The 24,975-nt window shown below is 40.9% G+C and overlaps 1 protein-coding gene across 3 annotated transcripts in view; it reads left to right on the top strand.

The window, feature by feature from the left end:
- Positions 1-20,264, top strand: part of GSTCD (glutathione S-transferase C-terminal domain containing) — a 186,279-nt gene extending 166,015 nt beyond the window's left edge. For 2 of the 3 annotated variants that reach the window (XM_068231343.1, XM_068231352.1), the window contains 2 exons: positions 12,627-12,696; positions 17,853-20,264. In XM_068231343.1, the coding sequence (XP_068087444.1) occupies positions 12,627-12,696; positions 17,853-17,989 (207 nt within the window). In that variant the 3' untranslated portion in view covers positions 17,990-20,264. Of the gene's footprint in view, positions 1-954; positions 986-12,626; positions 12,697-17,852 lie in introns of all 3 variants that reach the window. The other variant, XM_068231367.1, reaches the window with a different exon arrangement.
- The last annotated feature ends 4,711 nt before the right edge of the window (positions 20,265-24,975 follow it).

The following is a 24,975-nucleotide window of genomic DNA, read 5'->3' as shown; positions in this document are numbered from 1 at the left end:
CTGAAAAGGCACTGTTGTGGTCTTTTCGTTCTTGTTATAGGCTTTCTTTTTTGGCCCATATGCATCCACACCAGTCTACTACATCTTTATAACTTTGATTTAGGGAGCTGTAGGAACTGACAGTACAGGAGACTGAAAATTACAGAAATGGTTTGATTCCATAACATGTAACTCTCATCGCGACCTCGCTTGACTACACTGTCCAATTTGCGATTCCAATTTGCGTTTCCGAGTTGCCCTGGTTGCTATCAAAACGAAAAGAAAAACACAGCATGCCATACCGATTAAAAATTGCAAATCGAAATCTCATGTAAAATTGCGTCAAAATCGGAATCACTTGTAGTGTGCAAGAGTTCTACATCAGACGTTTTCTTTGATCTCTCTAGGTCCACCAACAGCAAGTCTGCATCTTGGTACAGTGCCTTAAAGTATACCCATGGCAAAAGCAATTTTATTCAAGAGAGAGCAATTTTTGTTTCACTTTTTATTTGAAATAATAAACTGATTTGGTAATAATTCCATTATGTTGGACACCAAAGTGCCTATTTGGACAGATGGTTTGTGATGGAAAGGGAGGAGGCCATAGAATGTGCATACGGCATGAGGCATCGTGTCCCAAACCTCTGATAGGAAAGTGTGTTCTGTAAGTACGCTCATTAAAATTTGCCATTTGTGTAGTTTTTGCACTTTTTTTTTAACTACACATAAGCCCTGCCCATTTAAAAAGGGGCACCAGGGCTCTGCCGCAACCCCCTCACCCCCTTTTTCCCTCACAATTGCCGCACTCGCACACTCGTCTGACTTCCCACATACGCACGCTCCCGCCCCCTTGCAACCGTCCTTCTGCTGTCCCAAGTCCACCCGCGTGCTGCGCATGCGCGCTGGCCTACACGCAGGGACACAGGAGGACACAGAGAGACAAGATGGCTAATCTTTTGTAACTTTTCTTTACAGTTGTCGCTTTGGAGAGGTTTTGTCATACAAGGTAATTTTACTGTTCTAAGATCTTACCATTATATAGCTAATGGTAAGGGATATTATTATATAGGATTAGAGACAGGGCTGGATTTACCATAATGCACTGCAGCACGTTCCTACAGACACCTGATGATGGAAAGGTGGCTCACTCCTCTCCTAGTGCCTCCCTCCCTCTTTCCCTATGCAGAGTTCTGATGAGAGTGTAAATGAGAGGTTACTCACCCAGCTCTCAGCATTCCACTGACCACCAGATCTTCCTTTAGTCGGGGCACTTCTAAGTAGTTAATACTGAGGTTCCTCTAGCTATCTAATACCTGGGGGCACCTCTAGCTACCTAATATTGAGGGTATTTCTGGCTACCTAATACTGGTACTAAGGGTCACCTGTGGCTACCTACACCAGGCAAGGGAAGTAACGGAGAAATGACAGCTGGGACAGCCTGCACACTTGCGGTGCGGTTCGGTGGGGATTTGTAGGTTCATGGAGGATGAAGTCTAGGGTGCTGTTACATCTGTGCCTATAGGCTCCAGTGAGGTTAATCTGGGCCTGATTAGAGAGTTATGATGTAAAATACATAATTTTCCTCCTTATGATCCCACCTTGGTATTGTATCATGTACATTTACCATTCTTGTGATCCAGTAAAGTTAAAGAGATTAGTAGAGACAGTGCTGCACTCTCCCTTTGCTGCTGTCCTTTACAGTAATCGCTCTGATGACCTTATCTGTATTTGTTTTTTATAAGATTATGAATTCAGTTTCCATGAAAACCAGCATATTAATATTTGAAACATCAAATGCTCCTGAAACCATCTGAACAGGACTATAAAACCTGATCATTTTGTTAAAATTGTTAATTTTGTGAAATTAGCACTTTGTCAATGCTATTTGCATTAATACTTAGATGTACATTATTTCTTCTTTGGGCTGCAATAATATTTTATACCCTGTATACTTCTATGCATTTCTAAGTGCAGTACATGTGTTTTGCTAGTATGAAGTATTATGATTGTTGATTTATAATGTGCAAACAGATCTTGTGGCGTATGGGTCACATAATGATACAGACACACACAAAATATAGATGCAGATATATAATACAGAATACGTAGGCATAGTAATTAAAGTGACAATTGTACCATGATGAACAAAATATATAGCAAATTCCAAGACACAAAAGGATGAGGAAGGATTTCACTTTATTATTATTATTTATTTATTTATATAGCGCCAGCATATTCCGCAGCGCTTTACAAAGCACAATAAGATGACAAGGGGAACATAGGTTCAACCAAAAAATCTACAGCAGAGTGTCAAGCAGCACAAGTATTGCAACAAAAACAGTAAACTTTAGGAGGATGACCCTGGCCTTGCAAGCTTACAATCTAAGGGGTATTGGGAGGACACACTAGGTAAGGAGACGGGGGATGGATGGATGGATGGATGGATGAGGCAGTGAGCCTTTGTCTCTGATTACATTGCGAACAGATATGTAAATAGGGGCTATAAAATGTTATAAGCTTGTCTGAACAGGTGTGTTTAAGAGTGCGTTTGAAGATGTCCAGGTTTGGAGCACTTTAGATAACTGTTGGCATCCTCAACCACCTACAAGCTTCTTATATCCTTTGGGAGCGTCACTGAAGAGGGTACGTATTGTCCCGCCGCCGGTGAGTTGGGCGCAGGGTGAGCGCTGCTGCTTAAATTCCAGCGGCGTTAAATACTGTTCCCACTCTGTCGTAGCAACTCGGCGATCGCTGCCACCCGAATTACCCATTGTGCCCGCTGCGGACTATAGCACTGGCGCCTAAACCACCTGCTTTGCAGTGAAGGAATGTCCCTTTCAAAGTTTCCAGCCATGCTTCTTTACTCTAAAGACTTATGGCTCTGACTTTGGCAGGAGCCACCAGAGTAACTGCAAAAGTAGGGAAAAAGATACAGCTCAACCCCCTATATCAATTATATCAGTATTGAATCTTGGATGATAATAGACCTTTGAGGCTAGATGTGAGAAACTAATCTGGCAACCAAGAGATCTTACAATTACCTGATGCTAAGACACACAGAGACATGTCTAGAATGTAAGGCCCCTTTACAGGCAAAATGTTAATCAATCAGCCAAATTTATCCCACTATTTTACAAGATCTTAATAAGATTGAAAAAAATCTCATAAATACCTAAACTTAGCTGAAACCCTTGGCAGGCACAGCAAAATTGCTCCTTGTGGTTCTGCTCACCGGGTCTGGCTTTGCTTCTATGCCTTCTGTTAAAGTGCAACTGTCAGGCATAAAATCAGAAATCAATACTTTATTTTTATCTGGTAAACAAGTAATAGGGATGCTAACCAGGCAATCCAAAAGTAAAAAATCTCTTACTTTTCTTCTCCATAAAACATCATTCCCCAGTTTCCTTGGCTCTTATTTGGTACATCTGCCGCACCAAGGAAGTTGCAGGGCATGCTGGGTTTTCTTTTTTTCTTCTTTACTTTCCCCTCAGGGAAGAGGCTTCAGCTAATCAGGCTGCATTAGCTATTAATGCAGCCTGATTGGCTGAAGCCTCTTTCCCTCCTGTTTCCCCTCCCACATCTCTGGTCCTCTCTGATTGGCCAGTATTTCTCATGCTGAGACAATGCACTTTCTACTGCAGACCTCGGTGGAAGTGTCTCAAGACTGGGAGGAGGGTGGGCAATGATACACAGACAAAGTAAGGGAGGAAATTATGTCAGGATTGGCTTCAAAATAGACACAATCACAGAGTACTATAAAAAAAAAATAATTAAAATCAAAATGTGGACAGTGCAATACATGTTATGTAAGTAGAACAAGTATGTATCTACTTATATATGTGTGTGTTTTTTCTGAGATAGTATGGCTGACAGCACCTCTTTAAGAGGATTATGGCTGAGCTGCCACTCACCAACTTTTATAATTAAGGAAACAGGAGAGGACTGGCCAAGCTGACACACAATCCCCCTTGCCATAGGGGGCAGTGAAGAGGCTTGGGGTTGGCCTTGTGTGTGAGCCTGTAAGAGTGCATGCCTGTCATTTAGGCACAAGGACTTGCAGTGGTGGTCATATGACTGCTGCTGTTTTCAGTTACATCAAAATATTATATCATTTTTTTCCACTCTTTTTCATACATTGGCAAGACTAGTGAGAGGTCACTGAAAGAGCAGAGTAATACATTTCTTTGCCAAAAAAGGAGCTTTAGATGAATTAATATATACTATATATATACATATACATATATATGTATATATATATATATATATATATATATATATATATATATATATATATATATACATATAGTGCTGTACGTCAGACAAAATGTTATCTTTTGTATCAAGATGCAAAGCAGTAGGCAACATTTAAACACTTTCCAACCTGACAGAACTTTGTTATTTGTACCATACAGGCCACCCAGAAGTTATGACCTTGAGAATCTCTGCATGGTCCCCACATTTAGAATGCTTACAATTTAGCTGGTAGGGAATTTAGTTACTTCTGACTAAAATACTGACTGACTTTTTCCCACAAAAAAAAATAGTTTAACTGGCTATGATGGCCTTTATCTGAGCTTCTTGGCCTGCAGTGGCGAGACATAAATCTAGAAGGTCAAATTTACTTCTGATGATCCTGCTACTGGCCCCCAGTGAGACTGTCTGATGTATTTTTCCTGAGCTCACTGTTGCTGACAGGTGCTCTTCCATTGCTATACTAAAACAAACCCTTCATTTTTTCAGGAAGCAGGAGTAGGAGATGAGACAGCCATGGCAACGCTAAGTCTGAAACTTTACACTATCATAACTAAATAAACAGGTCATTAAATTATGGTAATATTATTGAGATTGGATACAGGATTGTTTTATCACATTTGAGAATTGAGTACTATAGTCATCATGGCTGTCGGTTATTTCGTTATCTTCTAAGGGGACAGATTTTTGCGGGAGAAAATGCAGTGTATAATTACATGTTGTATGTCGGTTTTCCAGGCCAGTTACATGTTAGTGGCTTAATGAACACAATCCCTCCCTGGACATATAATTAAATGAACAATATAGTCTCAAACCAGCTTTATTTTTTAATCCTTTTAAGCAGGGTGGGAGGTTTCATTTTCCTGTAGGGTCAGTGACCTCCTGGCTAATTAATTCTGAAGCAAGGAACCCTTTAGTCAGCTTAAGCTATTCTGTTGTTGTCTCAATAAGTCATTGGGTCATATTCTCACAGTTAATGCACCCATTTTAATGCAGTATGTAATTGTTTAACCCTCGGTTTCCCAATCTATACAGAAAATACACCATCATTGCAGACTGTGAGCTGGCTACTGCAATTTATTGGCAGATTTTACAAGTTGGTAGGTTTGTATGGGTGTTTATGCATTTTGGTAGCCATTTACAGTAGAGTCCTGGTTATCCGTAACTCAACTTACCAGCAGTCTAAACCAACCAGCAAAAATCACTGCCAGTACTCACAGTGGTGAAGTTCAACCTCTTAGGCTGTTTGTGGGCTCTGCTGTGCTTAAAGTCTGGGTTCCACAGTTCCTCCAAAGTTAATACTTTCAGTTACTGTATTTTAACATTTAATACAGAGTTCATGGTATGTATATAAAGTGGGGTATAGTACTATATAAGCTAAGTCTATCTAGAGACACTTCTGTACATTTAGTAGTGTAGGCTGTGTTCCCACTTGTTCCAGCAGGAGCTGATGGTCCACTTTGGTCCAGCTGTAGCCCTGGGCAGATGTGCTACCCCATATGCTATAAGGGGGGACGCATCCGCCTGCCCAGGATTATCACAGATTGCACAGAAGTGCGGTCCTCTTACTGCATCAGATGCCGTGGATCCATTGCAGCGTGACAAGTGTGAATGGCTCCCATTTATAAAATAGGAGCCGCTCACTTCGGAGCGGAGAACGGACAAAAAAATGTCAGTTTCTCCACTTAATTGGGTCCAGAGCCTAAGACCGCAAGGAGTTACAGGAAGCCTTTCCCGCTGACTACAATTCATTTGCACTGCTTTCCTTGGCACATAACTGCCTGGAGATGGTGGATTATAAACTGGCAGCATGAAAAAAAGTTTTTTTAATCCAAAACTTTCAGGGTGCTAACCTTTTACTTTCTTGTACTACTCAGATGATACAAGATCCCACCCACAAGGCTAGACCATAGGAAGTGCATTTTTGATACCTCACCATTTACATTTAGATTTAGATATGCTTTATTTACCTGCATTAACTGTTCACTATGATGGCAACTAGACAATGTAAGCTTGGCCACGTCACTGAAAAACCTGCTGCCATGAGCCAATCAGGCTTCAGTACATTGTTCTCAGCATCCTAGATGTTAAGAGCTACAGCTTGCAAGCTCTTAAAACTGTTACATATATCATAATGATATAAAGGTACCAGGCAGCAGAGGTTCTGTACTGACAGAGCAGCAAGAACATGCAATGGGAAAACCATTGTCCCCAGCTGTCATGGAAATGTGTGCTATTAATGTACATTGTTGGAAGGTTCTCTTTAAAATGAAGCTCCTTTGTTGTTGAAAAGTAACCACTCCCTTCAGTTCGGTTCTGCTTATTGTTGGCATTTATGACAAACGTTTTGAAAGTTAATTACTTTTTTGTGAATATTAAATACAGTCACTTCACAATGAGCCTGGCAGAGGCTGTCAGACAAGAAGAGTGAACGTTACTGCCAATCATTCCATTACAGAAGGTGTGGAAAACAACAGACAGTTGTCCATCTCTGCAAAGATACTCTTTCTTAACTGCTTCTGGACCGTGTTGGTCGAAATCTACAGGATCTTCTCAAAAAATTAGCATATTGTGATAAAGTTCATTATTTTCTGTAATATACTGATAAACATTAGACTTTCATATATTTTTAGATTCAAATACACACAACTGAAGTAGTTTAAGCCTTTTATTGTTTTAATATTGATGGTTTTGGCATACAGCTCATGAAAACCCCAAATTGCTATCTCAAAAAATTAGCATATTTCATCCGACCAATAAAAGAAAAGTGTTTTTAAAACAAAAAAAGTCAACTTCAAATAATTATGTTCAGTTATGCACTCAATACTTGGTTGGGAATCCTTTTGCAGAAATGACTGCTTCAATGCGGCGTGGCATGGAGGCAATCGGCCTGTGGCACTGCTCAGGTGTTATGGAGGCCCAGGATGCTTCGATAGCGGCCTTAAGCTCATCCAGAGTGTTGGGTCTTGCGTCTCTCAACTTTCTCTTCACAATATCCCACAGATTCTCTATGGGGTTCAGGTCAGGAGAGTTGGCAGGCCAATTGAGCACAGTAATACCATGGTCAGTAAACCATTTACCAGTAATTTTGGCACTGTGAGCAGGTGCCATGTCGTGCTGAAAAATGAAATCTTCATCTCCATAAAGCTTTTCAGCAGATGGAAGCATGAACCCACTTTTGAACCAGAAACAGCGGCAGAAGCGCCTGACCTGGGCTACAGAGAAGCAGCACTGGACTGTTGCTCAGTGGTCCAAAGTACTTTTTTTCGGATGAAAGCAACTTTTACATGTCATTCGGAAATCAAGGTGCCAGAGTCTGGAGGAAGACTGGGGAGAGGAAAATGCCAAAATGCCTGAAGTCCAGTGTCAAGTACCCACAGTCAGTGATGGTCTGGGGTGCCATGTCAGCTGCTGGTGTTGGTCCACTGTGTTTTATCAAGGGCAGGGTCAATGCAGCTAGCTATCAGGAGATTTTGGAGCACTTCATGCTTCCATCTGCTGAAAAGCTTTATGGAGATGAAGATTTCATTTTTCAGCACGGCCTGGCACCTGCTCACAGTACCAAAACCACTGGTAAATGGTTTACTGACCATGGTATTACTGTGCTCAATTGGCCTGCCAACTCTCGTGACCTGAACCCTATAGAGAATCTATGGGATATTGTGAAGAGAAAGTTGAGAGACGCAAGACCCAACACTCTGGATGAGCTTAAGGCTGCTATCGAAGCATCCTGGGCCTCCACAACACCTGAGCAGTGCCACAGGCTGATTGCCTCCATGCCACACCGCATTGAAGCAGTCATTTCTGCAAAAAGATTCCCAACCAAGTATTGAGTGCATAACTGAACATAATTATTTGAAGGTTGACTTTTTTTGTTTTAAAACACTTTTCTTTTATTGGTTGGATGAAATATGCTATTTTTTTGAGATAGGAAATTTGGGTTTTCATGAGCTGTATGCCAAAATCATCAATATTAAAACAATAAAAGGCTTGAACTACTTCAGTTGTGTGTATTTGAATCTAAAATATATGAAAGTATAATGTTTATCAGTACATTACAGAAAATAATGAACTTTATCACAATATGTTAATTTTTTGAGAAGATCCTGTATGTCCATGCGCTACCACCGATCGCGTCCCTCTCTCCCTGCCGCAGTTCATATAGACAGGAGGGCCAGCTCCGTGAGCCAGTCAGGAGCCGATTTCCTTGGCTCCTAACCATGTGATCACTGTGAGCCAATCCCATTGGCTTAAATTGATGGATAGGGTCAGGAGCCAATGAAATCGGCTCCTGACCAGCGCACAAAGCTCTGCCATCACAACAACCGCATATAGAGCAGCGTGACTGGCAAGGGCGACGGGTATGTGCGGCGATTCATTGTTAAGCGCTGTTTTATGGTATCCGCAGACTTTAATCCTTAAAGTGAACCTCCGGACTAAAAATCGACTCAGCAGCACTGAAAAGCCTTAGTGTTTCTTTAACAGTTTCACAGCATCAGAACTTTGTTTCTCTTATACAAGCCTCATTTTTAGCTGCACAGAAGAAAACTGCCCGGGCTTTTTTCCCCTGATGCTGTGCAAAGCATGATGGGATTTCTGATTTTGTTGTTCTCGTTCTGCTGATTTGGTGCAATTTTTTTTTTTTTTTACATTTTGAATTTGACATTTGAAGTCTAGCGTGTGCAGCTGGGAGGGGTAATCAGGACACAGGAAAGTTGTAACTGTGTCTCCTGCTCCTTGTCACCTCCTTTCAACCAAAAAGATGGCTGCCCCCATGACAAAGATGACAGCCCCCATGAATCACAAACATTTGTCTGTTCTTTTAAAACAGGGTGGGTAAGAGATTATATTACCTATCTATTCTAATTAACATAACTAATGTAACTTGATGACAGTATGTTTGTTTAGGCTGAAGTTCCCCTTTAAGGGGCCAGAGACTGCTGGTACGCAAGGGGTTAAAGACCTACATTTACTTACCGTGGACAGTTTTTAAAATGTATAGCTACCTGCATACTGAAATAGTCGGGTAATTGTATCAAATTACAAAAAGCTTTGTGCAGTACTGATATATCACTATAATAATTCCTATTGACATTGGATGCTAACTTTAATTTTTCCTCATTTGACTATATAAAGTTAAGCCTGGTTTTGGAGTGTTGCTACTCTGTGTACTCATTTTTTTTTTTAAACAAGATTGCAAGTGACCTGATCACCTATTAATTCAAAACGGCTTTTATGAATAGTTCTTTAATTCAATCTGTTGAACTTTTAAGGTTTCTAGTGATGACATCTTTCAAATATTTGTTTTAAAAATGATAGGATTGAAAGTACACACTGCACCTTCTGCCAAGTTTTCTTCATTTTAGTTGTATGAAACTCTTGAATTGAAAAGTGAGTCTAATCGCATTCCTTGTTTATTGTCTATATTATTATTTTGCCCCCAGCAGCCATTTTTATGCACGGAGCTCAGGAATATGTTTGCACAAGCTGCAGAATGAATTCCAGAATTTGCAGACTGAAGTGCAGGTAGAGATGTGTGGCACTTTTAATGGGCCTATTTATGAACTTAGCCTAGATAATTGGCAGAGGGCCCAGCATTCAACGTTAATAGACTGACATTGTCTCCCAGCTTGACCATGCAGATTTAGACCTCTTGTCTGTTAATTATCCAGAATAAATCCTACTTTGATGGCGTTACGGGGTTTATAGACTTTTCTTTATTTTAATCTCAAAGCCATTTCTTCTGAGAGAAAATGCCGTAGACTATTCAAACACACATTCTCAAACAGTTTCTCAATGAACTTTCCTTATGAAGTAGAAAATGGTTAATTATAAAGGAAAGACAAATAAAATGCTTAACTAAAATGACTGATAATTATGCGGTGGCTCTCATCCAATACCTGCACTTCTCAGGGAATCAGACAGTGTGGCATGTCTGAAGTGGGCCTCAGGCCAGCAGAGTCCTTCATTAGAAAATAGTCCGTTATTCATTTATTTTACTCATTTCTGTTACTAAATAAGTCACAGTACTCACTTTTTCTCAGAGGAGCTCTGACACTAAGATACGTACCAAATTCTGGACCAGTTTTTGGGTGGGAGCCAATTACTGTTACCTATTTCTATGCTTTTAGTTTCCAGGAGAAAATCATAGCACCCAGAGAAACAACATAAGCATTAAACATAAGGCACCTATCTTATTTGTGCTACTATTTGTTGAGTTTTTTCTTCAGTTTGAGGCACTTATGATTAAATGCCACTACCACAGTCTAAAGCCTTATACACAGGTATGAGAACTGTTACCCCAAGAGGGATCATCACTTTATGCCTCAGGTGACAGTTTGGGACAGAGGCTGTACATTCTGTTCCTATGCAAGGGGGGCAAATGGAGTGGAGCTAGGTGAGTAAAAGAACTCAGCGGAGTTAATCTGCCAGGTGGAATACTCAACCACTTACTGAGGGTAAATAACACACGGAGGAGAGGAGCCCAAGAGTATAAAATATTTTTAAAAAATTAAAAACATATTGAGATGGCTTACCTCATACAAGAATTCACTAAGGGTACAGTAAGAAAAATAATGTATTGAGCACTAGGCTCAATACATTCTTTTTCTTACTCTACTGTAAGTAAATTCTTGTATGAGGTAAGCCACTTCAGTTTGTTTTTCATTTTTGTAAATATTTTATACTTTTGGGCACCTCTCCTCTGTGTGTGATTCACAGCTACACTCCTCCTTTGAGGGGTGTTCCCCTCAGGCCTCCAGGCTTCAGGTTCTTCTTATGCAGAGTGCGACCTGTACAGATAGCGAGGTGTACCCGTTTGGAGGCAGTTATCCTCCTCAAGTGCTGTTTGGTGGTTGCTCTTCCAGCAACCCAACCTTGAGAGTACTGAGTTTATTGATTTTCAAAAATATTGCAACTATTAGACATAATGCACCTTCCGGGCTCCCGGTAACTCTGTGTTTTTTTTAAGGTTTTCCTTATTCATTGCACTTACTTAAGGTGATTGGGTGCTGCTGTACACATGCTAGATTCTCAGTAGAGCAGAAGAACCATCTAGCATCTGTAAGAAGCTTTAGTTTAATAGCTCCACTGTAGACTGGGGCTATTTTGGGGGGAACGCCAGTAAAGCAGTGCTGAGATCTTTCATCTACGGTACTTCAGGGCTGCCCAGCTCTAGTCATCGAGTGCTATAACCATGCCAATGTCTAAGATGGACTGAGAAATTAAGAGATGTGGTCGACTTGATGAACCACACCTTTCCTGATTCAGTCCCATCAATAAGTTTGAGCTGTGCCAAAAAATGTGTGAGGACCTCGGCCCTCAAGGGCTGGAGCTGAACAGCACTAATTTACTTTCTTCAAACAACCTACCTGTATGTTTTTGGAATGTGGGATGAAACCAGTGACTGGTAGAAGTCTGCTTTCTCTACATTAGAACAAGATACTGTATTGTAGGTTCTCTGCCATAGGAAGTAGTTCACATGATCACTGGTTGGTAGTCCTCATATTTGCTATGATGATCCGATGCGTGATGACCAAATATGTATCTTTTAAATGTTCACAATTGTTGATAACCATCTTTCTTTTAAAAGGAGTAACTCTAAGCCTTGTAAAAACAAAAAACGACACTGCAAATTGACAGAAGATTTTTGCAGCATAAGATGAATTGTTTATTAGTACAAAGCACAAGTAACGCATTTCGTGGGAACTTACCCACTTCCTCAGGCCAAATAAAGTGCCGCTGGTTACTGATAGCCTATCAACAATTATCAAAGCAGCTCTAGTTTTTAAAAGGTTTAGTTATGTTCAGTGTATTTATCTGATATACAGTAGGCCTTATTAAATTAACATTTTGTCCTAAGCTTTCTCTTGAGTGATTTTTTTACACCTTATTAATACATTAATTATTAATAAATATGGATTATATATAATTATTATATATACATTTTTAACCCACCAGCAAGCAAGAAAATACTCAAAATAATTTTGACAGTACTTTTTCACCTACGTTTTGATACTTTTTCAATTGTACAATTCTGGACAGTTATTTGAAACAGAAAATAAAAAAAAACCTTCCAGGAGACAACATAGAAGTAAAAGTGAATTGAATTTGGGCCTTCATGTCTAATCTGGTAAAAAAAAAATGTCAAGTGGTGTGTGATAGCCTTCATATTGCACTGGCTCTCTGAAGACCTTGACAATTACCTGGGTAGCACTGTACTTTTCTTTTGTTTTGTTTTTTTAATTCAAACTATAGCGTTTGTCTCCTCAAGTCATATCTTGTAACAGGTTTCTTTTCTGTAATCTGTAGTCTGATGCTGTGAGATCTGCTTGTCTGATGACATCCTGCAATGTGTCTGCCAATATGTTGAAATGCCGTTTTTCCTCCATTTCCAGGAGCACATGGTTCTGTGTCGATTTGCTGATCAGACAGCTCTCCAGCTTCCTCCAGAACGCAGACTGACAGGTAAGGGCATGCTGTGCTCAGCAGTCACTGGCCGGGGCATTAGTGCTCTAGAAGAAGTTTCTGGTAACAAGCATTAAAATAAACCAGCAGTACATCTATAATGCTGGCTACATACCTAGAGATTTGATCTGAAAGATGTCAGTCAGATCACAGAAGCTACCTAAAGTTCAAGTGGTTACTGAGTGATATATGAAGTGAAAAGGATTGATGTTTCACAGTGATAAGTCTGAATAGGCTGTCATGCAGCAAACCTTCTTAAAAAAAAAAAAAAAAGATTTTCTGAAGGGCGCTTCTCTTAATGTCCTGATTTTTGAACCTTAGAATATCCTGCAGCCGCTCTCTTAGGAATGGGGATATCCCCCTAGTCCCCTCCGCACAAAAATTACTATACAAATAAAAAAGAGAGTGGCACTGGCTAGGTTCAAGGATCACCTGATTCCCCTTTTAAAGGGGAATCAGGGGATCCTTGTGTGCAAGGCAAGGTATGTGTGAAGTATATGACTACAATATAGATTGATCTTTGAGCAATAAAAAAAGTTTTAATTTGAATATTAAACTTTTATACATTTTACTTGCCTACAAAATAAATTTGCTTGTTTTGAACCTAGCCAGCGTCACTCTCTTTTTTTATTTGTATAGTAATCCTTTTTTTTTTTTTTTGCACATATTTGGCTGTTTGGAATCAACATAGTGAAGCTTCATTACATCTTTGCTTTGTTAAGCCACCTGCACTGTTGGTAGATGCTTTGATCTGGAATATATCTCTTAGGTCAAATATCGCAGTATGTGACCAGCATAAATATACACAGCATTAAATAAGGTCTGGGGTCTTTCTTTGCACATCTTCTGTTCCCGGAGGCTTCAATCATCACTACAGACCTTACTACAGCTTCTTTTGGCCTACAATCCAAGCTGAAATGCATTGTGAACACAAGAAAGGACATTTCCTTACATATACAGTTGTTCTGTCTTACAAATCAAAGCAGGAGATGAGTATTTGGGTTATAGGCTGGGATCCAGACTGTTTGGGATGTCGAACTCCAGTCCTCAAGGGCCGAGGTCCTCACACATTTTTGGCACAGCTCAAATCAGTTGATGGGACTGAATCAGGAAAGGTGTGGTTCATCAAGTACAACACATTAATCCATTTCCCAGTCCATTCTAAGCACTGGCATGGATATTGCCCTCAAGAACTGGAGTTTGACACTTGTGGCTTAAGCTATAGCACAACTGTGTATAGCTCATAAGGACACACATAAGCACATTCGTACTTCCTGTAACAAGAGGTAGTGGTGTGTAATTTTTGCAGCTATTTTGTGCATAACTAGAATACAGTATTATCGGGTCAAAGTCATGGTGTAAAGGAATGGAAAGTAATTTCTGCTGTAATATTAATAACATTAACTGGTAGACTGTGCAGTTATCAGCCTTAAATTCAAGCAATTCATTTCTAGACTCTCTGCCTTTGCCATGGAATCCACCAGCTGCAAGTCAGTCCGAGAGATTTATTAAGCTTTAAGCATCTGTGTACTATTTCTTATAGTTCTCTGACAATATTGATCCAAGCCTGCTAAGTTTTAAGGGAAATACAGTGATGGGTAAATATCATTTATCATAGCAAAATATAATTTATCATGTGCAAAATCAAGTAGGAGAATATGTTAGCAAACGAATGTTAAAGTGGGTGTAAACTCAGAACTTACTCTCTGCTTTAAAAGATTAGCCACAGCATGATAACTTTCATTACAATTTATGGGAAGACATTGCAAAAAAAGTTGTTTAGGTGGTAACTTTAATGACCAACCGTGCAAGATTTCTTTGTAAGCTTTTGGAACTTTAAGTTTCTTCTGCAGGCATGTTCTAGAACTGGATCAGTACCAAATGATTCCAATTCAGAACCGTACGGTTCTGATCCAGCTCTGTAACATGCCTGAGAGTTTTGAAACCTTACAAAGAAATCTTGTTCAATTAGTCATTAAAAGTATCACCTAAACAACTTTTGTTGATATGTTTTCAGATTCTTTCCATGACTAACACTGGACCACACGCAACTAACTACAATTTATGGAAATCCTAAAAAAAAAAAAAATACTTGCAGAAGGCTCTGATAGGGTTAAGCCTCAGTGTTTACTATGTAGAGAGCTCTACTGTAGTCTATTCACAGTTGCTAATAAGCACTAATTAGACATGATGATATGTCTAAACACAAACAGAACACAGTGAAGTGAATTTCTTCAGTAACTATATATGGAATTAAGTTGTTTTATTGTGTGCTGGGCAAGAGTGGAATGGATATATCAAAGTCCAAAGAGTAAAGGTCCGTACACACGCCGGACTGGAGGCAATGACAGATCCGTCGTCACTTCCCGCTGGGCGGGCGTTCCAACGACAGTCCGGCGTGTGTACGCACTGTCGGCGGACTGATACGGCTGCTTCTAAACGATCCGCCCCGACGGACCCGTCGTTGCCTCCAGTCCGGCGTGTGTACGTACCTTAACAGTGTAAAATCTAAATTAAAAGGTTTTCTTTTATTCTGCACCTATAGGTGTAAATAAATACTGGTATATCATGATTGAGGTATCCCTAGCCACACAAACAGTAGAAAAAGTTCCAAGGGCCAAGTCCATCATCCAAATCCCCAGGGTATTACAAGGACAAGAATAGGTGGATTCTGCAGAGTGACTAAGACCATCAAATCCCAACTTTTGTTATAGCTGTTTATTCAAAATAAAGTGGATAAATAAATACCTTTCCTGTCAGATATACAAACGTTTCTAATCATCCATGAAAGGGGCATTAGCAGAGTAACTATAGGCATTTAAACAATATTGGGGTTCATTCACTAAACAAAATTGCGTGAGTAACCTCCTGTGACTCATGCTATTTCCACAGCGTGCCTTACATGTAATTGGCTGCACGCTACGCACTAGTAGCCGCATAGCGCGCATAATCACAGGAGCACTTGCTGTGCTAAGACTAGTAACTTACGCTGGCTCCCTGCAGATAACTAGCACTCCACTTGTCATGCCCTGCGCCTCCTCGGGTCCAGTAACTTGTCAGGTGACAGGCAGCCTTTTGAGCCAATCAAAGTATGGGGATCATAGTTACTTGACCCGAAGGGGCGCAGGGCATGACGAGTGGAGCGCTAGTTATCTGCTGGGAGCTGACGGAAGTTACTAGCCACAGCATAACGTGCGCTCCTGTGATTACGCGGCTACTAGCGCGCATAGAGTGCACTCAATTACATGTAAGGCACGCTGTGGAAATGGCATGAGTAACAGGAGGTTACGCGCACAATATTGTTTAGTGAATCAACCCCATTGCAGGAAAAGGGCAAATAGGGCAAAAAGCAATACAGATACAATACAAAATCAGTAAGAGAAGTCTGGCAGTGGTAACTACAAAAGGGTAAGTAAAAGGTTAGAGCCACATTATACTGGTCATTTGTAGCAGCACCCTGAACTGGGTCAGTGAAATTTGCAGGTGGGTTGCCAATACACAGTACTTCTATAAAATATCCCCACCCTTATCACATTAATCAGTTAGTGTTGGCACATTATGTGGGGCAAAGAGCACTTCTTCAGAATTAAGGTAGTAGTTGGCAATATTCATTGATTTGAAAAGTAGGTAGAAGAATGATGTCCCACTACTTGATTTGAAAAGTACATTTAAAGTGAAAAAGGAGCTCCATTCCCAGAAATTTGCCTTGGGAGCAGGGTGCTGCCATGTCAGAAAAGCAGGACCACCTAACTATCCATATGGGGGTGCCAGAACTAGATATCCCTTTGCACAGTTAACTACAACTTGTCCATGCATGGCATGGACACCAATGCCAGGCACTCATCTACTCCTAACATAGCACAACATGAATGTGTCAGCACTGCCTTATGTGTGACAACTCTAATGCCATTATTACCACTGCACATGGTTGTACAAGACCTGCATGAATAAGCCCCCAGGAGGATTGATGTCACCCACCAAAGAGGTGAGATGTTCTGCAATTGGGTGGGCACTTGCTGCATGTAAAATAATTATTTTATGGAGTCACTTTCCAGTCAGTAAAAATCAACTGTGGTATAACCCCTTCCATGTATTTAGAGATATACAAATCAAGTAAAGCGGTTAAAGAGGTGCAGAGGAAATCCTAAGTTTCCATCTGTGATTGCACTCTGGAAAAGTAGTGGATGCCATGTAACACAGGACTTTGCAAAGCTATAGGTTCTCCAAAGTTGTAGAGCATATAAGAGCCTGCAAGCTTGGTCTCGATTTAATACAAATGTATAATATAAAAAAAGAACAGGCTTTTACTGTGGGTTTGTGCAAGTAACTGCAATAGCACTAACACTAGTTTACTACCCTTTCAGCTACACTCCCTGCCATACAAAATGATACAGGAAAGGCCTGAACACTTGTTATCTAAAAGGGAATGTTGATAAATCTTGGTTACATTTACAGTTTGTTCTTCAGTCAGGGCCCTTTTCCACTGTGAGCGATTTGCTTAAAATCGCAAAACGATAGCAATTGCTACTTTACAGTGTACCAGAGTGCATGCGCAGTAGCCCAGACTGATCCAGACTGAGTCTATTACCGGGGCTGATCGCGGCTGAACGGCAGACTGCGGGAGGGTGGCGAGGGACTCACACGTGCTTATGGGGCTGGAGGAAGCTCTGGGTGAATATAAAATCTTTAGGGTCCCTCCCCTCTGGTTTCCTTTAACATGGGAATCACAAAAAGTATCTTCCACTATCTCGATTCAATTTTTACTAAAGCACAGTTGCTTTTTGGAGCGATTTTTACCTGCAATTGTGCTTCAATGTTAAATGCGAAATCTCAATCGCATAACAAAATTCATGAAAAATTGTAATTGCTTGCGTTTGTGATTTTCTTTTGCGACTGCTAGTGGAAAAGAGCCCTTATAGATATTTGGTGCACCAGGTTTAGTGGGTGAGGAAACAATGGCCACAGCAGTAAATCACTTGCCTCAGTTAGAAGTCATTCATCACTGCACTAACACTGCTACAGGCATACTTTTACAAAACATAAACTTTTAGCTGTGCTTTTAGTTCAGCCTGTGATCACTAATTACCAACCAGTCTGATCTAGATTAGCCTATATATAGGTAATAAATGGTTGTTTGCCTTTTGTGTCTCCTGAAGGGAAGCGATGCATGGGATTGGTGGACCTCGATCGAGCGTGGAACGCTGAGGAGTATGGCTATAAAGCAGAAGTTATCTCAATGGAACCAGAAAGCTGTTCGCCCAAAAATAATATGATTGTGGGATCTCCGGTGTAAGATGAGGAAACTAAAGCCAGCAACGGACTGTGAAACAAAAACACTGCTTACATAAAGATGAACTCAAAACAACTAAATAGTTCAAAAACAGTGAATACATGTAAAATCTTTTCCTTACCAAAATACTTGTAATTCTGTCTAGTCAATTCCATGATTCAGGAACCAACAGACAACTAAGCCAGACAGTACAGCCTGCAACTTGAATTCCCTTTTTTTCTGTTGCACTGCACCATTGGCAGGCAAATGAAGGCATGCTGGATAGTGAAGAGCAGCAATACTTTGATGACTTATCTCTCTGGTGTCTTTTTTATTTTTTTTTATCGGGAAGCTTACCATGTAATGCTGGCCATACACATACAGATTTCCACCCAATGTTCCAAAACTATAGATTATTTTCTGAAAATAATCGATTCAGAAGAAACCCACACTGCACATCGATTTCCAATAGAATCTAGCAGGGAATCTATTGAAAATCGATCAGATTGCAGAATTGCACCGTTTGATGCAGTGCAACGTTATGGGCAACAATCTACTTATGCTCTCGTCCCGCCCCTATTCAACCTTAATTTTCCATCCTGACCAATCAATACCTTAGATCGATTTTTTTGGTCTAAATTTATAAAAATTCAATTGATCTGATATATTGGATAATTGATTCTCAGCAGATGAATGGAATTTGCAGAGAATCGAATGGGAAAATCTATGAGTGTATGGGCACCTTAAGATTGCAACACAGTTCCTTCCCTCTCGGGAGCAATCTGCAGTGCAGGGAACAGATGTACTTTTTTTTTTAATTTCCTGTATATGAAAATGCAAAGTTTCTTTGCTAATAAATACATTATTGGATTTCATTTTTTTGGAATGCTTGGAGTTCAAGTTTAAGTTGAATCTGTAGGTGCTTAAAACTCAAACTGTGTGTTGAGGTGAATGCTAGGCAGCATAGACCTGCAACTATAGCCTGAATGTAATTTCTGCATTCACTTCCTGCGGAAGACTATTACTTTGCAACGCTTGCCTTATCCTCTGTTGGGAAGTGTCTGTCCCAGCAGATTGGGTGTTCAGGCAAGAATGTTTATTCATTGAGAATTATGAAGCACCATTTGTTCAACAGCTGGTCCAGGTGACCAAAGTTTCAGGTCTGTGGGTGCCTTTGAGCACTGATCTGCATTGCTATTTTCTGTATGTCAGGTTCCTATGAACATCTCAGGCACTCCAAAGTTTCTTGCACTTGTAAGTGTGCAAGTCCAGCCTTATGTCTGCCACATAATGCTTTGGTCTGTACACCTATGGAGCTGCTACTGTATGATTTCATTGAATTTCATCTCTTCCTGTTCAGTAAGCCAGGACCTATTCATTAAGGAGACCTTGGGCTAGACTACTTATCACTGCTACTGCCTACCGAGCCTGCCCTTGGAGCCCTAGTGGCTGAAACTCAAGCTCTTTGAGTCTTTCAGGAGAAAAGCACAATATAAATGTTATTTGTCTTGTCTACATTGGGCAGCAGAGAGCAGTCTGATGGCTTAGGGGTTTTCCACACAGTGTGTATGCATGTGTATTTGTGAGCACCAGTGATATTAAAAACTCCTGGGAGTTCTGTTTCACCATGAGCTTGCTGGGCACTCTGTAAAAACTCCTAATTACCTTGTAGACAATTTTTCTGGGCTGTGTTGCATTCTTAAAAGTTTTTTGGCAAAAAGCGTACATGTTTTGAATGTTGTTCATAGCGGGAAAAAACAAAACTTGCACCTGAAGCACATCCTTTACCAGACAGCTAAACGCATAGCACAAGTGTAATGTGGGGCATATATGACTCGATCTTGCCGCTCGATTCTCCCACTCGATAGATTCCCCTCTTGATGGCACAGATAATTCTCTTATCTTCCGCTTGTTTTTCCTATCTTTTTCCATTGTGTTCAATGCAGAATCGAGCGGCAAAACGATTGGCCGGGAAATCGGACATGTCGAAAATTATCTATCGAGCCATCTAAAAGGTTCAAAAACGAACCGTGTATTGCCAGCATAAGGGCCCTGGTGAAGTGTAAGTTGTGGATAATTGTATATTATTTCTCTCTGTGCTGCCTTTTTTTTCCTTAAAAAAATCCCAGAAAAGTTTTGCTGTTACTTGATTTATTTTCTTTTCAGGCTTGTGGAATTCTACATATGACCAGTGTCAGGAGAGGTAACTAATCATATGTCACTGATATTTCACTGTCAGTGTATGCGTACACATTTTTGTACTTTAAGCAATAATTTTAAAATAAACATTTGAAGTGTGCTGATTTTCTTTTATGATTGAATAATTTACTGTATTTTTTTATTTTCAAAGTAGCTAAAACATTGCTTGATAAAATATCATTTTTAATGATACATTTTATATAGTGGTTTGCAAAAGTATTCGGCCCCCTTGAAGTTTTCCACATTTTGTCATATTACTGCCACAAATACCTGAAAGACCAATACAAAGTGGTGTACACATGAGAAGTAGATCGAAAATCATACGATTCCAAAAGTTTAAAAAGAAAAATAACTGCAAAGTGGGGTGTGCGTAATTTTCAGTCCCCCGAGTCAATACTTTGTAGAATCAACTTTTACTGCAATTACAGCTGCCAGTCTTTTAGGGTATGTCTCTACCAGCTTTGCACATCTAGAGACTTAAATCCTTTGCAAAACAGCTCCAGCTCAGTCAGATTAGATGGACAGCGTTTGTGAACAGCAGTTTTCAGATCTTGCCACAGATTCTCGATTGGATTTAGATCTGGACTTTGACTGGGCCATTCTAACACATGGATATGTTTTGTTTTAAACCATTCCATTGTTGCCCTGGCTTTATGTTTAGGGTCGTTGCCCTGCTGGAAGGTTAACCTCTGCCCCAGTCTCAAGTCTTTTGCAGTCTCCAAGAGGTTTTCTTCCAAGTTTGCCCTGTATTTGGCTCTATCCATCTTCCCATCAACTCTGACCAGCTTCCCTGCCTGTCCCTGCTGAAGAGAAGCACCCCCAGAGCATGATGCTGCCACCACCATATTTGACAGTGGGGATGGTATGTTCAGAGTGATGTGCAGTGTTAGTTTTCCATCACACATAGCATTTTGCATTTTGGCCAAAAAGTTCAATTTTGGTTTCATCTGAACAGAGCCCCTTGTTCCACATGTTTGCTATGTCCCCCACATGGCTTGTGGCAAACTGCAAATGGGACGACTTATGCTTTTCTGTTAACAATGACGTTCTTCTTGCCACTCTTCCATAAAGGCCAATTTTGTGCAGTGCCCGACTAATAGTTGTCCTATGGACAGATTCCCCCACCTGAGCTGAAGATCTCTGCAGTTCGTCCAGAGTCACCATGGGCCTCTTGACTGCATTTCTGATCAGCGCTCTCCTTGTTCAGCCTGTGAGTTTAGGTGGACGGCCTTGTCTTGGTAGCTTTACAGTTGTGCCATACTCCTTCCATTTCTGAATGATCGCTTGAACAGTGCTCCGTGAGATGTTCAAGGCTTTGGAAATCTTTTCGTAGCCTAAGCCTGCTTTAAATTTCTCAATAACTTTATCCCTGACTTGTCTGGTGTGTTCTTTGGACTTCATGGTGTTGTTGTTGCTCCCAATATTCTCTTAGACAACCTCTGAGGCCGTCACAGAGCAGCTGTATTTGTACTGACATTAGATTACACACAGGTGCACTCTATTTAGTCATTAGCACACATCAGGCAATGTCTATGGGCAACTGGCTGCACTCAGACCAAAGGGGGCTGAATAATTATGCACACACACCACTTTGCAGTTATTGATTTGTAAAAAATGTTTGGAATCGTGTATGATTTTTGTTCCACTTCTCACGTGTACACCACTTTGTGTTGGTCTTTCACATGGAATGCCAATAAAATTGATTCATGTTTGTGGCAGTAGTATAAGTGTGAAAAACTTCAAGGGGGCCGAATACTTTTGCAAGCCACTATATATATATATATATATATATATATATATATATATATATATATTAATACACTGTGTGTGTATGTATATATATATATATATATATATATATATATATATATATATATATATATATATATATATATATATATGTTTTGTTTTGTTATGTAGCCACAGTGGTGCAGTAGTGGATAAGGCTGTCCCCTTGCAAAGTTTGAACCACAGCAAGGGCACCATCTGCATGGAGTTTGTATGCTCTCCCCATGTCTATGTAGGTTTCCTTCGGGCGCTCTGGCTTCCTCCCACATCCCAAAATCACATTCCAATGAGCATTCTACCTGGGGGTGGGCTAAGGTCAAACATTAAAGGGTTGGCCTGTCTGCGGGTTACTAGATTTAAAACCCTTTTTTTATTACAAAAATGTGGAGGGGGTGGCCTTAAAGAGAACCAAAGCTGAAGAAGGTAAAAGATTTTATACATACCTTCCTCCAGCCCCATAAGCCTGGATCTCTCCCACGCCGCCGTCCTCCGCTGCCTGTATTCGCCGGTACCGGGTCCCGTACTGTCGGCCAGTCGGCGGAAGAACGCGGCCAATTTTCCGCATCACTGGTGCGCTCTACTTATCCTTACGCGTGTGGCGCCTTACTGCGCAGCCGCATGCATAAGGGTATGGAAGGAGCACCTGTGTATGCGGACAATTGGTCGCGCTGCCGGAAGTGACGGGACCAGGTACCGGCGATAGAGGAAGCGGATGATTGCGGCGTGGGAGCGATCCGGGCCTAATGGGCTGAAATCTTTTTATTTTTTTTACTGTCCTTCCTCTCTGGTTCCCTTTAAGCATGGATCACCCTATCCACAAGTATATACGGTATTTACTCACAATCTCATTGGCCAGGCTGTCGGTATGATTTTATTGGCTCCTGACCCTGTCATCAATGTGCACCAATCTCATTGGCCATGCTGTCAGTATGATTTCATTGGCTCCTGACCCTGTCATCAATGTGAGCCAATCTCATTGGCCATGCTGTCAGTATGATTTCATTGGCTCCTGACCCTGTCATCAATGTGCGCCAATCTCATTGGCCATGCTGTCAGTATGATTTCATTGGCTCCTGACCCTGTCATCAATGTGAGCCAATCTCATTGGCCATGCTGTCAGTATGATTTAATTGGATCCTGGCCCTGTCATCAATGTGAGCCAATCTCATTGGCCATGCTGTCAGTATGATTTCATTGGCTCCTGACCCTGTCATCAATGTGAGCCAATCTCATTGGCCATGCTGTCAGTATGATTTCATTGGCTCCTGGCCCTGTCATCAATGTGAGCCAGTCTCATTGGCCATGCTGTCAGTATGATTTCATTGGCTCCTGACCCTGTCATCAATGTGAGCCAATCTCATTGGCCATGCTGTCAGTATGATTTCATTGGCTCCTGACCCTGTCATCAATGTGAGCCAATCTCATTGGCCCACATTAATGAAAGGGTCAGGAGCCAGTGAAATCAGCTCCTGGCCAACTCACAGAGCTCTGCCGTCATAGAGATTGCAGAGTGGGTGGGCTGAGGCGACGGGCATGCAGTGGTACGTTTGTATTTTGCCGGGTTCTGTTACCAGCGATCCTTCAGGGGCCAGAGACCGCTGGTGTTGAAAGGGTTAAGCTACATACATACTTAAGACACTGTGACGGTGCACACATCCACATTGCTAGTCTAACCCATCATAATTAAGCTTGTTCCTGCAAGCAGTAATACGCGGGACAAGCAAGCGCAGGGACCTCACTTTAGTATACTCGAGCAGTGTGTACTGTTTTTATGGAAAGCAGAGGAGGGACTACAATGAATTGAGCTGCTTCCAGGGCAAAACAAGGAGGGGAACAATGTATTTTGGTGTCCCTGTCACTTAGCAACCTCCGGGACATTTGTGTACATGCTAGACTCTCCATCTAGCATGTGTACAAGGCTTTGTAAGAGCCTATTTCCACTAGCTGCGGATCACAGCTGTTAGGCTGTGATTCTGCATCCGAAATCACATGTGGATGTTGAAAGCAATAGGCTGCATTCAAAATTATGTGTGACCAAAAAAATGTATTGCCGGCTGCAGTTTTCTGCAGGCCGCATCCGAATCTCAAAATCGCTCGCAGGCACACAGAGTTTAAAAGAGAAATCACAGGTTTAATTTTAAATAAACACGTTGCAATTGCGCCAATTGGAAACATTGTGCATGTTGAATTTTGCCTGCAGTTCCCACTGCCCAAACGAAAATGCAAAGCCCAGTCACCCAAAAAATTGCATTGCAAATATGTTATTGCTGCATTTTTGCCACAAAACGCACCTCAAGTGTTTTACATGTGTGAAAGATACACTGGATACTGTAAATTAGTGGTGTCATTTTACATGTATTGGTTTATAAAAAATCGAAGTTTTTACTATGTGTACTGAATTATTAAAGTTATTTGATTTCATATTGTTAACGCTGTACTGTAAATAATTCATAGATATAACCTCATATTCCTGGTCACAACTCACTCCCCCTATGTCAGTAGTCAGGTTTCTCTAGTCCTAGGACCATGAGAATCATTACTACTAATCTTCTGGAGGTATGTACTCCAAGGATTATTTTTTTTCTAGGAAATTTGGGCAACAGCCTCAATAGATTCAGCCAGTGAAGCCAGACCTGAGTAAGATCATCTGATCTACATACTGATTCACCAAAGCAGTGCAAAGATGTGATTGCTAAGCAAAACACTGGCATGTAAGTATAAGCATAAGTGTATGCTTAAAGCCTACAATGTAATCAGAGCTAGATTTACCATAAGGCACTGTAGGCACCTGCCTACAGGCAGGCGCTTGATGGAAAGGCGGTTTATTCCCCTCTCCAAGTGCCCTCCTTTCCTACATAGAGTCCTGATGAGAGTGTAAGTAAAATAAGGGAGAAGTGACAGCTGTTAGAGCCAGCACACTTGCGGTGCAGTTTGTTGGGGGTTTGTAGGTTCATGGAGGGCAAAGTCACACATATGTAAGGTGCCAGGACATATGTGCCAATAGGCTGCTGTGAGGTAAATCC

Source organism: Hyperolius riggenbachi, chromosome 1 (assembly GCF_040937935.1).
Source record: "Hyperolius riggenbachi isolate aHypRig1 chromosome 1, aHypRig1.pri, whole genome shotgun sequence".
NCBI classification, from domain to species: Eukaryota; Metazoa; Chordata; class Amphibia; order Anura; family Hyperoliidae; genus Hyperolius; species Hyperolius riggenbachi.
Note: the sequence above shows the minus strand (reverse complement) of the source record. Positions and strands in the feature narration are given on the sequence as shown.